Here is a 15,719-nt window from a genome sequence, read left to right as displayed (position 1 = left end):
GTTTTCTTTTGTATTATCTTTTACCAGATCTAATGTGTTATATTCTCCTACATTCATTTCACATTTCCACAAACTTTTAAGTGTTTCCTTTCAAATGGTACCAAGAATATTTTAGGTGAAAATTGAAAGAAAAGGGGCAGTTCCTTAAATTGAGAGAGAGAGAGAGAGAGAGAGAGAGAGAGAGAGAGAGAGAGAGAGAGAGAGAGAGAGAGAGAGAGAGAGAGAGAGAGAGAGAGAGAGAGAGAGAGAGAGAGAGAGAGAGAGAGAGAGAGAGAGAGAGAGAGAGAGAGAGAGAGAGAGAGAGAGAGAGAGAGATGTCACTCCAGTGAAGTGAAAAGAAGATGCCAGTCGCTGTTTATTTTAAGGCCACTTCATCTCCCGGGAGACCAGACAGTTAACAGCCCTATGAAGACATTCCCTTACAAGCTGTTAACTGGGTGGATCTGTTATTCTCCATCAGATAAGACCGCTCACACTACTAACGATAGCTACCAGTAACCTCTCTCTCCATCGTTATGAGCGAGCCTAGTAATGTCTCCAACATCCCAGTCGGGGGCTGGAACATCACGAACCAATTTGTCCAGCCGGTTTGGCTGCTCGCTCTCTGGACGGTAGCCTACAGTCTCGTGCTGTTTGTCTCGGTGAGCGGGAACGTCATCGTTATCTGGATCATCCTCGCTCACAAACCGATGCGGACAGTGACAAACTACTTCCTGTTGAACCTGGCTCTCGCGGACACTTCCATGGCGGCCTTCAACTCGTTCGTGAACTTCGTTTACGCTGCGCACGGGGACTGGTACTTCGGTCTCGTCTACTGCAAGTTCCACAACTTCCTTCCTGTGACAGCGGTGTTCGCCAGCATCTACTCCATGGTGGCCATCGCCGTGGACCGGTGAGAAAGGTTCTGTTGTTGTACCTCACATAGGTTCTGTTGTTGTTGTTGTTGTACCTCACATAGATTCTGTTGTTGTTGTACCTCACATAGATTCTGTTGTTGTTGTTGTATCTCACATAGATTCTGTTGTTATTGTACCTCACATAGATTCTGTTGTTGTTGTTGTACCTCACATAGGTTCTGTTGTTGTTGTACCTCACATAGGTTCTGTTGTTGTACCTCACATAGATTCTGTTGTTGTTGTTGTTGTTGTTGTACCTCACAGATTCTGTTGTTGTTGTACCTCACATAGGTTCTGTTGTTGTACCTCACATAGATTCTGTTGTTGTTGTTGTTGTTGTACCTCACATAGATTCTGTTGTTGTTGTACCTCACATAGATTCTGTTGTTGTTGTTGTTGTACCTCACATAGATTCTGTTGTTGTTGTTGTTGTTGTTGTTGTACCTCACACAGATTCTGTTGTTGTTGTACCTCACATAGATTCTGTTGTTGTTGTTGTTGTTGTTGTTGTACCTCACATAGATTCTGTTGTTGTTGTACCTCACATAGATTCTGTTGTTGTTGTTGTTGTACCTCACATAGATTCTGTTGTTGTTGTTGTTGTTGTACCTCACACAGAGATGAACAGGCATCTCCTAATTAACGTTCCAGCGGATTAAACTTCCCTCCGTCAGGACGGAGGCCTTTATGGAATGTAGACGACATTTACCCCTGGAAACGTTGATTATGAAACGTACATATGTTTACTGGTGCTCTATGATGTGCCCATTGAATATCAACAAGGTCACAGTCCGTTGGTGGTATTTGATTAAAGTTCATTGAAAAAGTATGGATTTCAGCAATACAACGAAAAGGCAACTACAGAGGACAAACATGGGTAGATAGGTGGGCGTTTCATCGTTTTACATTTTTTGATGTATTGACCGTGGGGCGAATCGGTGTGACATCGGTGTAGTCTGAGCTAGATTCCACAAAGCCTGGCGTCTGCTCCTCTTCGTTGGTCATTAGAAACATCAGTTCAGTTCGTCTACAGGATGTCAGGATATCATCAAGCACAGCCTGCGTGTGATAAGACCACTGAGCTTGACATCAACCCCAGACCCCTAGGCAGGCGTTGATGTCTGAAGATAGGATGACGATGACAATTCCTGCAAGGCATCATGTCTTACACTCTAGTGTGTCAACAGAAGGGGTCAGACCTAAAGGGGAGAGAGATCAGCTGCAAAGAGGTCAAGATTCAGAGAATGGATGGAGAGAGAGAGAGAGAGGGAGAGAGAGAGGGGGAGAGAGAGGGAGAGAGAGAGGGGGAGAGAGAGAGGGGGAGAGAGAGAGAGAGAGAGGGGGAGAGAGAGGGGGAGAGAGAGGGAGAGAGAGAGACAGAGACAGAGGATGGAAATAGGACAGAGAGGGGAAAGAGGGTAGGGAAAGAGAGATGGAGGGGTTATAGAGACATGGAGAGGGTAGAGACATGGAGATGGAGGGGGTAGAGGAATGGAGGGGTTATAGACAAGGAGATGGAGGGGGTAGAGAGATGGAGAGTGAGAGGAATGGAGGGGTATAGACATGGAGGGGTAGAGAGATGGAGAGGGAGAGAGATGGAGGGGTAGAGAGATGGAGGGGGTAGAGAGATGGAGGGGTAGAGAGATGGAGGCGGTAGAGAGATGGAGGGGGTAGAGAGATGGAGAGGGTAGAGAGATGGAGGGGTAGAGAGATGGAGGGGTAGAGAGATGGAGGCGGTAGAGAGATGGAGGGGGTAGAGAGATGGAGGGGTAGAGAGATGGAGGGGGTAGAGAGATGGAGGGGGTAGAGAGATGGAGGGGGTAGAGAGATGGAGGGGGTAGAGAGATGGAGGGGGTAGAGAGATGGAGGGGGTAGAGAGATGGAGAGGGTTGAGAGATGGAGAGGGTTGAGAGATGGAGAGCGCTTCCTTGGCCATAGTTTCCTTGGCCATAGTATCCTTGGCCATAGTTTCCTTGACCATAGTTTCCTTGGCCATAGCTTCCTTGGCCATAGTTTCCTTGGCCATAGTTTCCTTGGCCATAGTTTCCTTGGCCATAGTTTCCTTGGCCATAGTTTCCTTGGCCATAGTTTCCTTGGCCATAGTTTCCTTGGCCATAGTTTCCTTGGCCATAGTTTCCTTGGCTGACCTGGACAACCCCTGCTTAGCTTCAGGAGATCCTCAGTGGGGGGGGGGGGGGGGGGTAAATGAATGGAGTGTGATGTGAGGAAGATGTTGGCGACTCCTTCCAGCTGTCCCTGCACCAATCCAATGCTTTTTTAAATGCATGATGGGTAGTGAACTAGTGCACACTTCTGGTGTTCAAACAAAAACACAAAGCTCCTGATCTAGCAGTATTGGGAACTGTACCCAGAGTTCACCACTGACCTCTAACCCCTGACCTCTCCTTATGTCACCTCCTGTTACCTAGGTACATGGCCATCATCCACCCACTCAAGCCGCGCCTCTCGGCAACGGTAACCAGGTCTGTGATTGGCTGTATCTGGGGTATGGCCGTGGTACTAGCGTTCCCGCTGTGTTACTACTCAACCACAAGAAAGATTGGACAGAGAACACTGTGTTACGTCTACTGGCCCCGCACTGCTCAGGACTCATTCATGTTAGTACCTCACTGCTCAGGACTCATTCATGTTAGTACCTCACTGCTCAGGACTCATTCATGTTAGTACCTCACTGCTCAGGACTCATTCATGTTAGTACCTCACTGCTCAGGACTCATTCATGTTAGTACCTCACTGCTCAGGACTCATTCATGTTAGTACCTCACTGCTCAGGACTCATTCATGTTAGTACCTCACTGCTCAGGACTCATTCATGTTAGTACCTCACTGCTCAGGACTCATTCATGTTAGTACCTCACTGCTCAGGACTCATTCATGTTAGTACCTCACTGCTCAGGACTCATTCATGTTAGTACCTCACTGCTCAGGACTCATTCATGTTAGTACCTCACTGCTAAATACGTATAGCTTCCTTCATTCATTTATTAATTTGTCTCTCTCTCTCTCCCTGTCTCTCTCTCTCTCTCTCTCTCCCTGTCTCTCTCTCTCTCTCTCCCTGTCTCTCTCTCTCTCCCTGTCTCTCTCTCTCTCTCTCTCTCTCCCTCTCTCTCTCTCTCTCTCTCTCTCTCTCTCTCTCTCTCTCTCTCTCTCTCTCTCTCTCTCTCTCTCTCTCTCTCTCTCTCTCTCTCTCCCTGTCTCTCTCTCTCTCCCTCTCTCTCTCTCTCTCTCTCTCTCTCTCTCCCTGTCTCTCTCTCTCTCTCTCCTGTCTCTCTCTCTCTCTCTCCTCTCTCTCTCTCTCTCTCTCTCTCTCTCTCTCTCTCTCTCCCTCTCTCTCTCTCTCTCCCTCTCTCTCTCTCTCCCTCTCTCTCTCTCTCCCTGTCTCTCTCTCTCTCTCTCTCTCTCTCTCTCTCTCTCTCTCTCTCTCTCTCTCTCTCTCTCTCTCTCTCCTGTCTCTCTCTCTCTCTCTCTCTCCCTGTCTCTCTCTCTCTCTCTCCCTGTCTCTCTCTCTCTCCCTGTCTCTCTCTCTCTCCCTGTCTCTCTCTCTCTCTCTCTCTCTCTCTCTGTCTCTCTCTCCTCTCTCTCTCTCTCTCTCTCCTGTCTCTCTCTCTCTCTCTCTCTCTCTCTCTCTCTCTCTCTCTCTCTCTCTCTCTCTCTCCCTGTTTCTCTCTCTCCCTCTCTCCCTGTCTCTCTCTCTCCCTCTACTTTTCTCTCTTCCTGCCTCTCTCCCTCTACTTTTCTCTCCCTCCCTCTCCCCTGTCTTTCTCTCTCTCCCTCTCCCTCTCCCCCGTCTTTCTCTCTCTCTCCCTCTGTCTCCTTGTCTCTCTTTCTATCTCTCTCTCACTCTCCCTCTGTCTCTCTCTCCAGGTATCATATAATAGTAGCAGTGTTGGTGTATGTGCTGCCTCTAGTGGTGATGGCTGGTACCTACAGTCTGGTGGGTAGGACACTTTGGGGCGGAGAGATACCTGGTGACTCTAAAGATAACTACCATCTACAGATACAAGCCAAGAGGAAGGTACACAGACAGCCTGACAAAGATACGCACACACACGGATGGAGACACACACGTTGTCTTTATTAGTTTTCCTGTCGTTCAGGTGGTGAAGATGATGATGATTGTGGTGGTAACGTTTGCAGTCTGCTGGCTCCCCTACCACCTCTACTTCATGATAACAGGACTCAACAGACAACTGAACAGAGTCAAGTCTATACAGCAGGTCAGTCTCATGGAGCGCGTATTATGGAAATGTCAATGATTATTGTCATTGTACCTGTTGGAGACACTTGACTCATTTGAGCTGTCAGATGGACAGACGTTTGTCCATCCCTCTGTCCGTTCAACAGAGTCAGTTCAGGTCAACAGACTGTTCAACAGAGTCAGGTCAACAGACTGTTCAACAGAGTCAGGTCAACAGACTGTTCAACAGAGTCAGTTCAGGTCAACAGACTGTTCAACAGAGTCAGTTCAGGTCAACAGACTGTTCAACAGAGTCAGTTCAGGTCAACAGACTGTTCAACAGAGTCAGGTCAACAGACTGTTCAACAGAGTCAGGTCAACAGACTGTTCAACAGAGTCAGGTCAACAGACTGTTCAACAGAGTCAGGTCAACAGACTGTTCAACAGAGTCAGGTCAACAGACTGTTCAACAGAGTCAGGTCAACAGACTGTTCAACAGAGTCAGGTCAACAGACTGTTCAACAGAGTCAGGTCAACAGACTGCTCAACAGAGTCAGGTCAACAGGTGCAATAAGGCCAAGCAGCTTCCTAACCTGGGTGAACAAAATATAGCGTCCTCTTTATGTTTGAGATCAAACTGGGTGAACTTCTTTCCTATCAACCAGACCAGCAGAACTATAATATCTAATACCCTGTTTCTCAGAGTCGTGGCTGAACAAGGACATAGATGGTATACACAGAGTATACCACACATCAGAAACACCTTCCTAAATTCAGTTGCCCTGATATTGCCCTCAGAACAGCCTCAAACCAAAATCAAATCAAATTGTATTTGTCACGTGCACAGAATAATGCTATTTGTAGGGGCATAGACTCCAGAACGTGCCGGAAGCGTTCCACAGGGATGCTAATCCATGTTGACTCCAGGGATGCTGGCCCATGTTGACTCCAGGGATGCTGGCCCATGTTGACTCCAGGGATGCTGGCCCATGTTGACTCCAGGGATGCTGGCCCATGTTGACTCCAGGGATGCTGGCCCATGTTGACTCCAGGGATGTTGACTCCAGGGATGCTGGCCCATGTTGACTCCAGGGATGCTGGCCCATGTTGACTCCAGGGATGCTGGCCCATGTTGACTCCAAAGCTTCCCATTGTTGTGTCAAGTTGGCTGGATGTCGATTGGGTGGTGGACCATTCTTGATTCACACAGGAAACTGTTGAGCGTGAAAAACTGTTGCAGTTATTGACACAAACCAGTGCGCCTGGCACCTACTACCATTTAAATATTTGTCTTGCCCATTCACCCTCTGAATGGCTTTCATACACAATCCATGTCTCAACACTTACAAATATATTTTTTAACCTGTCTCTTCCCCTTCATCTACACTGACTGAAGTGGATTTAACAAGTGCCATCAATAAGGGATCATAGCTTCCACCTGGATTCACCTGGTCAGTATTATGGAAAGAGCAGGTGTTCTTAATGTTTTGTATACTCAGTGTATATCTCAAAGATGTCTCCATCGTGCAGACCAGACGGCAGCCTCAGGTAAGGGGTGTGTCTCTATCAATAACAGCTGATGCTCGAAATCTAATATTAAACAAGTCTCGAGGTATTGCTCACCTGAGGTAGAGTACCTCATGATAAGCTGTAGACCACACTATGTAACAATAGAGTTGTCATCTATATTTTTCTTAGTTGTCTATTTACCACCACAATCTGATGCTGGCACTAAGACCAGCTGTATAAGGCCATAAGTAAACAAGAAAGTGCTCATTCAGAAGCAGCGCTCCTAGTGGCCGGGGACTTTAATGCAGGGAAACTTAAATCAGTTTGACCTCTTTTTTTACTATTTTTACCTGTGCAACTAGAGGTGAAAAAACTCTAGACCACCTTTACTCCACACACAGAAACAAATACAAAGCTCTCACTCGCCCTCCATTTGGCAAATCTAACCATAACTCTATCCTCATAATTGCTGCTTACAAGAGAACAGGAAGTACTAATGACCCGCTCAATGCGGAAGTGGTCTGTTGAAGTGGATGATAAGCTACCAGACTTTTTCGCTAGCACAGATGGCTTTGAGGAATTTACCACAGTCCTAAACTTCTTGAATACATGCGTCGACGACGTTGTACCCACAGTGATCGTACGTACATATCCCAACCAGAAGCCATGGATTACAGGCAACATCTGCACTGAGCTAAAGGCTAAAGCTTCTGCTTTCAAGGACTGGGACACTAATCCGGACCAGTTGTTCCGATGTAAGACCTGCTTACTTACAAGCCCTTAACCAACAAAGTAACAAGTAATTAAAGAGCAGCAGTAAAATAACAATTGCGAGGCTGAATACAGGGGGGCACCGGTACAATGTGCGGGGGCATCGGTGTCGACGTAATTGAGTTGATATGTACATGTAGGTAGAGTTATTAAAGTGACTATGCACAGATAATAACAGAGAGTAGCAGCAGCATAAAAGAGGAGGGGCAATGCAAATAGTCTGGGTAGACATTTGATTAGATGTTCAGGAGTCTTATGGCTTGGGGGGGTAGAAGCTGTTTAGAAGCCTCTTGGACCTAGACTTGGCGCTCCGGTACCGCTTGCCGTGCGGTAGCAGAGAGAACAGTCTATGACTGGGGTGGCTGGAGTCTGACAATTTTTAGGGCCTTCCTCTGACACCGCCTGGTATAGAGGTCCTAGATGGCAGGAAGCTTGGCCCCATTAATGTATTGGGCCGTACGCACCACCCTCTGTAGCGCCGTGCGGTCGGAGGCCGAGAAGTTGCCATACCAGGCAGTGATGTTCTCGATGGTGCAGCTGTAGAATCTTTTGAGAATCTGAGGACCCATGCCAAATGTTTACAGTCTCGTGAGGGGGAATTGGTGTTGTCGTGCCCTCTTCATGACTGTCTCGGTGTGCTTGGACCATGAAGAAGGCATAACAACATTTCTTACCCTTTTCAGGAGGCTGAAAACATTTGCCAGCTGTGTCTGTGAAAGCATGTTGGTATGGCAACTGCTTGACATCTGGCTGCAATGTGCTAAAGAGGGTAGGCCCAGTACATCACTGTGGCATAGCTCCCTGCCATCCAAGATGGGGGAAGGCCCTACAAATGGTAAAATACTCCAGCCACCCAAGTCTCTCTGCTACCGCACCACCAGGAGTACTGATACAACAAGTATGGAACCAACAGGAGCCTTAACAGCTTCTAAATAGTTAGTTAAATAGTTAGTTAGTTAAATAGTTAGTTAGTTAGTTAAATAGTTAGTTAGTTAGTTAGTTAGTTGAATAGTTAGTTAGTTAAATAGTTAGTTGGTTAAATGGTTAGTTAAATAGTTAGTTAGTTAAATAGTTAGTTAGTTAAATAGTTAGTCTATTTGGATAACTATTTAAGTAACTGGACTATCTACATTGACCTTTGGACCCATCACATGAGTTGAAGCTACTGACTTTATTCCCCCTAACCTAGTTATATACATATATACACCTCAATTACCTCAGACCCCTCCCCCTAACCTAGTTATATACACATATACACCTCAATTACCTCAGACCCCTCCCCCTAACCTAGTTATATACACATATACACCTCAATTACCTCAGACCCCTCCCCCTAACCTAGTTATATACACATATACACCTCAATTACCCCAGACCCCTCCCCCTAACCTAGTTATATACATATATACACCTCAATTACCCCAGACCCCCCCCTAACCTAGTTATATACATATATACACCTCAATTACCCCAGACCCCTCCCCCTAACCTAGTTATATACACATACACCTCAATTACCCCAGACCCCTCCCCCTAACCTAGTTATATACATATATACACCTCAATTACCCCAGACCCCTCCCCCTAACCTAGTTATATACACATACACCTCAATTACCCCAGACCCCTCCCCTAGTTATATATATATACACCTCAATTACCTCAGACCCCTGCATGTGGACTGGTACCCTGTGTATATAACCTAGTTATCATTACTCAGTACTGGTACCATGTGTATATAACCTAGATATCATTACTCAGTACTGGTACCCTGTGTATATAACCTAGTTATATACACATGCACCTCAATTACCCCAGACCCCTCCCCCTAACCTAGTTATATACACATACACCTCAATTACCCCAGACCCCTCCCCCTAACCTAGTTATATACATATATACACCTCAATTACCCCAGACCCCTCCCCCTAACCTAGTTATATACATATATACACCTCAATTACCCCAGACCCCTCCCCCTTACCTAGTTATATACATATATACACCTCAATTACCTCAGACCCCTCCCCCTAACCTAGTTATATATACACATACACCTCAATTACCCCAGACCCCTCCCCTAACCTAGTTATATATACACATACACCTCAATTACCCCAGACCCTCCCCCTAACCTAGTTATATACATATATACACCTCAATTACCCCAGACCCCTCCCCCTAACCTAGTTATATACATATATACACCTCAATTACCCCAGACCCCTCCCCTAACCTAGTTATATACACATACACCTCAATTACCCCAGACCCCTCCCCTAACCTAGTTATATATACATATATACACCTCAATTACCTCAGACCCCTCCCCTTACCTAGTTATATACACATACACCTCAATTACCCCAGACCCCTCCCCCTAACCTAGTTATATATACATATATACACCTCAATTACCCCAGACCCCTCCCCTAACCTAGTTATATACATATATACACCTCAATTACCCCAGACCCCTCCCCCTAACCTAGTTATATACACATACACCTCAATTACCCCAGACCCCTCCCCCTAACATAGTTATATATACACCTCAATTACCCCAGACCCCTCCCCTAACCTAGTTATATACATATATACACCTCAATTACCCCAGACCCCTCCCCTAACCTAGTTATATACACATACACTTCAATTACCCCAGACCCCTCCCCCTAACCTAGTTATATATATATACACCTCAATTACCCCAGACCCCTCCCCTAACCTAGTTATATACACATACACCTCAATTACCCCAGACCCCTCCCCCTAACCTAGTTATATATACACCTCAATTACCCCAGACCCCTCCCCCTAACCTAGTTATATACACATACACCTCAATTACCCCAGACCCCTCCCCCTAACATAGTTATATATACACCTCAATTTACCCCAGACCCCTCCCCTAACCTAGTTATATACATATATACACCTCAATTACCCCAGACCCCTCCCCCTAACCTAGTTATATACACATACACTTCAATTACCCCAGACCCCTCCCCCTAACCTAGTTATATATATATACACCTCAATTACCCCAGACCCCTCCCCCTAACCTAGTTATATACATATATACACCTCAATTACCCCAGACCCCTCCCCCTAACCTAGTTATATACATATATACACCTCAATTACCCCAGACCCCTCCCCCTAACCTAGTTATATACACATACACCTCAATTACCCCAGACCCTTCCCCCTAACCTAGTTATATACATATATACACCTCAATTACCCCAGACCCCTCCCCCTAACCTAGTTATATACACATACACCTCAATTACCCCAGACCCCTCCCCTAGTTATATATATATACACCTCAATTACCTCAGACCCCTGCATGTGGACTGGTACCCTGTGTATATAACCTAGTTATCATTACTCAGTACTGGTACCATGTGTATATAACCTAGATATCATTACTCAGTACTGGTACCCTGTGTATATAACCTAGTTATATACACATGCACCTCAATTACCCCAGACCCCTCCCCTAACCTAGTTATATACACATACACCTCAATTACCCCAGACCCCTCCCCTAACCTAGTTATATACATATATACACCTCAATTACCCCAGACCCCTCCCCCTAACCTAGTTATATACATATATACACCTCAATTACCCCAGACCCCTCCCCTTACCTAGTTATATACATATATACACCTCAATTACCTCAGACCCCTCCCCTAACCTAGTTATATATACACATACACCTCAATTACCCCAGACCCCTCCCCTAACCTAGTTATATATACACATACACCTCAATTACCCCAGACCCCTCCCCTAACCTAGTTATATACATATATACACCTCAATTACCCCAGACCCTCCCCCTAACCTAGTTATATACATATATACACCTCAATTACCCCAGACCCCTCCCCCTAACCTAGTTATATACACATACACCTCAATTACCCCAGACCCCTCCCCCTAACCTAGTTATATATACATATATACACCTCAATTACCTCAGACCCCTCCCCCTTACCTAGTTATATACACATACACCTCAATTACCCCAGACCCCTCCCCCTAACCTAGTTATATATACATATATACACCTCAATTACCCCAGACCCCTCCCCCTAACCTAGTTATATACATATATACACCTCAATTACCCCAGACCCCTCCCCCTAACCTAGTTATATACACATACACCTCAATTACCCCAGACCCCTCCCCCTAACATAGTTATATATACACCTCAATTACCCCAGACCCCTCCCCCTAACCTAGTTATATACATATATACACCTCAATTACCCCAGACCCCTCCCCCTAACCTAGTTATATACACATACACTTCAATTACCCCAGACCCCTCCCCCTAACCTAGTTATATATATATACACCTCAATTACCCCAGACCCCTCCCCCTAACCTAGTTATATACACATACACCTCAATTACCCCAGACCCCTCCCCCTAACCTAGTTATATATACACCTCAATTACCCCAGACCCCTCCCCCTAACCTAGTTATATACACATGCACCTCAATTACCTCAGACCCCTGCATGTGGACTGGTACCCTGTGTATATAACCTAGTTATCATTACTCAGTACTGGTACCATGTGTATATAACCTAGATATCATTACTCAGTACTGGTACCCTGTGTATATAACCTAGTTATATACACATGCACCTCAATTACCCCAGACCCCTCCCCCTAACCTAGTTATATACACATACACCTCAATTACCCCAGACCCCTCCCCCTAACCTAGTTATATACATATATACACCTCAATTACCCCAGACCCCTCCCCCTAACCTAGTTATATACACATACACCTCAATTACCCCAGACCCCTCCCCTAACCTAGTTATATATACATATATACACCTCAATTACCTCAGACCCCTCCCCTTACCTAGTTATATACACATACACCACAATTACCCCAGACCCTCCCCCTAACCTAGTTATATATACATATATACACCTCAATTACCCCAGACCCCTCCCCTAACCTAGTTATATACATATATACACCTCAATTACCCCAGACCCCTCCCCTAACCTAGTTATATACACATACACCTCAATTACCCCAGACCCCTCCCCTAACCTAGTTATATATACACCTCAATTACCCCAGACCCCTCCCCCTAACCTAGTTATATACACATACACCTCAATTACCCCAGACCCCTCCCCCTAACCTAGTTATATATATATACACCTCAATTACCCCAGACCCCTCCCCCTAACCTAGTTATATACATATATACACCTCAATTACCCCAGACCCCTCCCCCTAACCTAGTTATATATATATACACCTCAATTACCCCAGACCCTCCCCCTAACCTAGTTATATACATATATACACCTCAATTACCTCAGACCCCTCCCCCTAACCTAGTTATATACATATATACACCTCAATTACCCCAGACCCCTCCCCCTAACCTAGTTATATACACATACACCTCAATTACCCCAGACCCCTCCCCCTAACCTAGTTATATACACATACACCTCAATTACCCCAGACCCCTCCCCCTAACCTAGTTATATACATATATACACCTCAATTACCTCAGACCCCTCCCCCTAACCTAGTTATATACACATACACCTCAATTACCCCAGACCCCTCCCCCTAACCTAGTTATATACATATATACACCTCAATTACCTCAGACCCCTCCCCCTAACCTAGTTATATACATATATACACCTCAATTACCCCAGACCCCTCCCCCTAACCTAGTTATATATATATATACACCTCAATTACCCCAGACCCCTCCCCCTAACCTAGTTATATACATACATACACCTCAATTACCCCAGACCCCTCCCCCTAACCTAGTTATATACATACACCTCAATTACCCCAGACCCCTATATGTATATAACTAGGTTATATAGTACTGGTACCCTGTGTATATAACCTAGTTATCATTACTCAGTACTGGTACCCTGTGTATATAACCTAGTTATCATTACTCAGTACTGGTACCCTGTGTATATAACCTAGTTATCATTACTCAGTACTGGTACCCTGTGTATATAACCTAGTTATCATTACTCAGCACTGGTAGCCTGTGTATATAACCTAGTTATCATTACTCAGTACTGGTACCCTGTGTATATAACCTAGTTATCATTACTCAGTACTGGTACCCTGTGTATATAACCTAGTTATCATTACTCAGTACTGGTAGCCTGTGTATATAACCTAGTTATCATTACTCAGTACTGGTACCCTGTGTATATAACCTAGTTATCATTACTCAGTACTGGTACCCTGTGTATATAACCTAGTTATCATTACTCAGTACTGGTACCCTGTGTATATAACCTAGTTATCATTACTCAGTACTGGTACCCTGTGTATATAACCTAGTTATCATTACTCAGTACTGGTACCCTGTGTATATAACCTAGTTATCATTACTCAGTACTGGTACCCTGTGTATATAACCTAGTTATCATTACTCAGTACTGGTACCCTGTGTATATAACCTAGTTATCATTACTCAGTACTGGTACCCTGTGTATATAACCTAGTTATCATTACTCAGTACTGGTACCCTGTGTATATAACCTAGTTATCATTACTCAGTACTGGTACCCTGTGTATATAACCTAGATATCATTACTCAGTACTGGTACCCTGTGTATATAACCTAGTAATCATTACTCAGTACTGGTACCCTGTGTATATAACCTAGTTATCATTACTCAGTACTGGTACCCTGTGTATATAACCTAGTTATCATTACTCAGTACTGGTAGCCTGTGTATATAACCTAGATATCATTACTCAGTACTGGTACCCTGTGTATATAACCTAGATATCATTACTCAGTACTGGTACCCTGTGTATATAACCTAGTTATCATTACTCAGCACTGGTACCCTGTGTATATAACCTAGTTATCATTACTCAGTACTGGTACCCTGTGTATATAACCTAGTTATCATTACTCAGTACTGGTACCCAGTGTATATAACCTAGTTATCATTACTCAGTACTGGTACCCTGTGTATATAACCTAGTTATCATTACTCAGTACTGGTACCCTGTGTATATAACCTAGTTATCATTACTCAGTACTGGTACCCTGTGTATATAACCTAGTTATCATTACTCAGTACTGGTACCCTGTGTATATAACCTAGTTATCATTACTCAGTACTGGTACCCTGTGTATATAACCTAGTTATCATTACTCAGTACTGGTACCCTGTGTATATAACCTAGATATCATTACTCAGTACTGGTACCCTGTGTATATAACCTAGTTATCATTACTCAGTACTGGTACCCTGTGTATATAACCTAGTTATCATTACTCAGCAACCCTGTGTATATAACCTAGTTATCATTACTCAGTACTGGTACCCTGTATATAACCTAGTTATCATTACTCAGCACTGGTACCCTGTGTATATAACCTAGTTATCATTACTCAGCACTGGTACCCTGTATATAACCTAGTTATCATTACTCAGTACTGGTACCCTGTGTATATAACCTAGATATCATTACTCAGTACTGGTACCCTGTGTATATAACCTAGTTATCATTACTCAGTACTGGTACCCTGTGTATATAACCTAGATATCATTACTCAGTACTGGTACCCTGTGTATATAACCTAGATATCATTACTCAGTACTGGTACCCTGTGTATATAACCTAGTTATCATTACTCAGTACTGGTACCCTGTGTATATAACCTAGTTATCATTACTCAGTACTGGTACCCTGTGTATATAACCTAGTTATCATTACTCAGTACTGGTACCCTGTGTATATAACCTAGTTATCATTACTCAGTACTGGTACCCAGTGTATATAACCTAGTTATCATTACTCAGTACTGGTACCCTGTGTATATAACCTAGTTATCATTACTCAGTACTGGTACCCTGTGTATATAACCTAGATATCATTACTCAGTACTGGTACCCTGTGTATATAACCTAGTTATCATTACTCAGTACTGGTACCCTGTGTATATAACCTAGTTATCATTACTCAGTACTGGTACCATGTGTATATAACCTAGTTATCATTACTCAGTACTGGTACCCTGTGTATATAACCTAGTTATCATTACTCAGTACTGGTACCCTGTGTATATAACCTAGTTATCATTACTCAGTACTGGTACCCTGTGTATATAACCTAGTTATCATTACTCAGTACTGGTACCCTGTGTATATAACCTAGTTATCATTACTCAGTACTGGTACCCTGTGTATATAACCTAGTTATCATTACTCAGTACTGGTACCCTGTGTATATAACCTAGTTATCATTACTCAGTACTGGTACCCTGTGTATATAACCT

General features: G+C 44.2%; 1 protein-coding gene across 1 annotated transcript in view; it reads left to right on the top strand.

The window, feature by feature from the left end:
- The first annotated feature begins 316 nt into the window (after window positions 1-316).
- The window catches only part of LOC124014282 (neuromedin-K receptor-like), a 20,484-nt gene continuing 5,081 nt past the window's right edge, over window positions 317-15,719 (top strand). The window contains exons 1-4 of the mRNA XM_046329105.1: window positions 317-892; window positions 3,326-3,514; window positions 4,782-4,932; window positions 5,015-5,134. Coding sequence (XP_046185061.1) covers window positions 516-892; window positions 3,326-3,514; window positions 4,782-4,932; window positions 5,015-5,134 — 837 coding nt within the window. The 5' untranslated portion in view covers window positions 317-515. The remainder of the gene's footprint in view (window positions 893-3,325; window positions 3,515-4,781; window positions 4,933-5,014; window positions 5,135-15,719) is intronic.

This window comes from Oncorhynchus gorbuscha, linkage group LG25, assembly GCF_021184085.1.
Source record: "Oncorhynchus gorbuscha isolate QuinsamMale2020 ecotype Even-year linkage group LG25, OgorEven_v1.0, whole genome shotgun sequence".
Lineage (NCBI taxonomy): Eukaryota > Metazoa > Chordata > Actinopteri > Salmoniformes > Salmonidae > Oncorhynchus > Oncorhynchus gorbuscha.
Note: the sequence above shows the minus strand (reverse complement) of the source record. Positions and strands in the feature narration are given on the sequence as shown.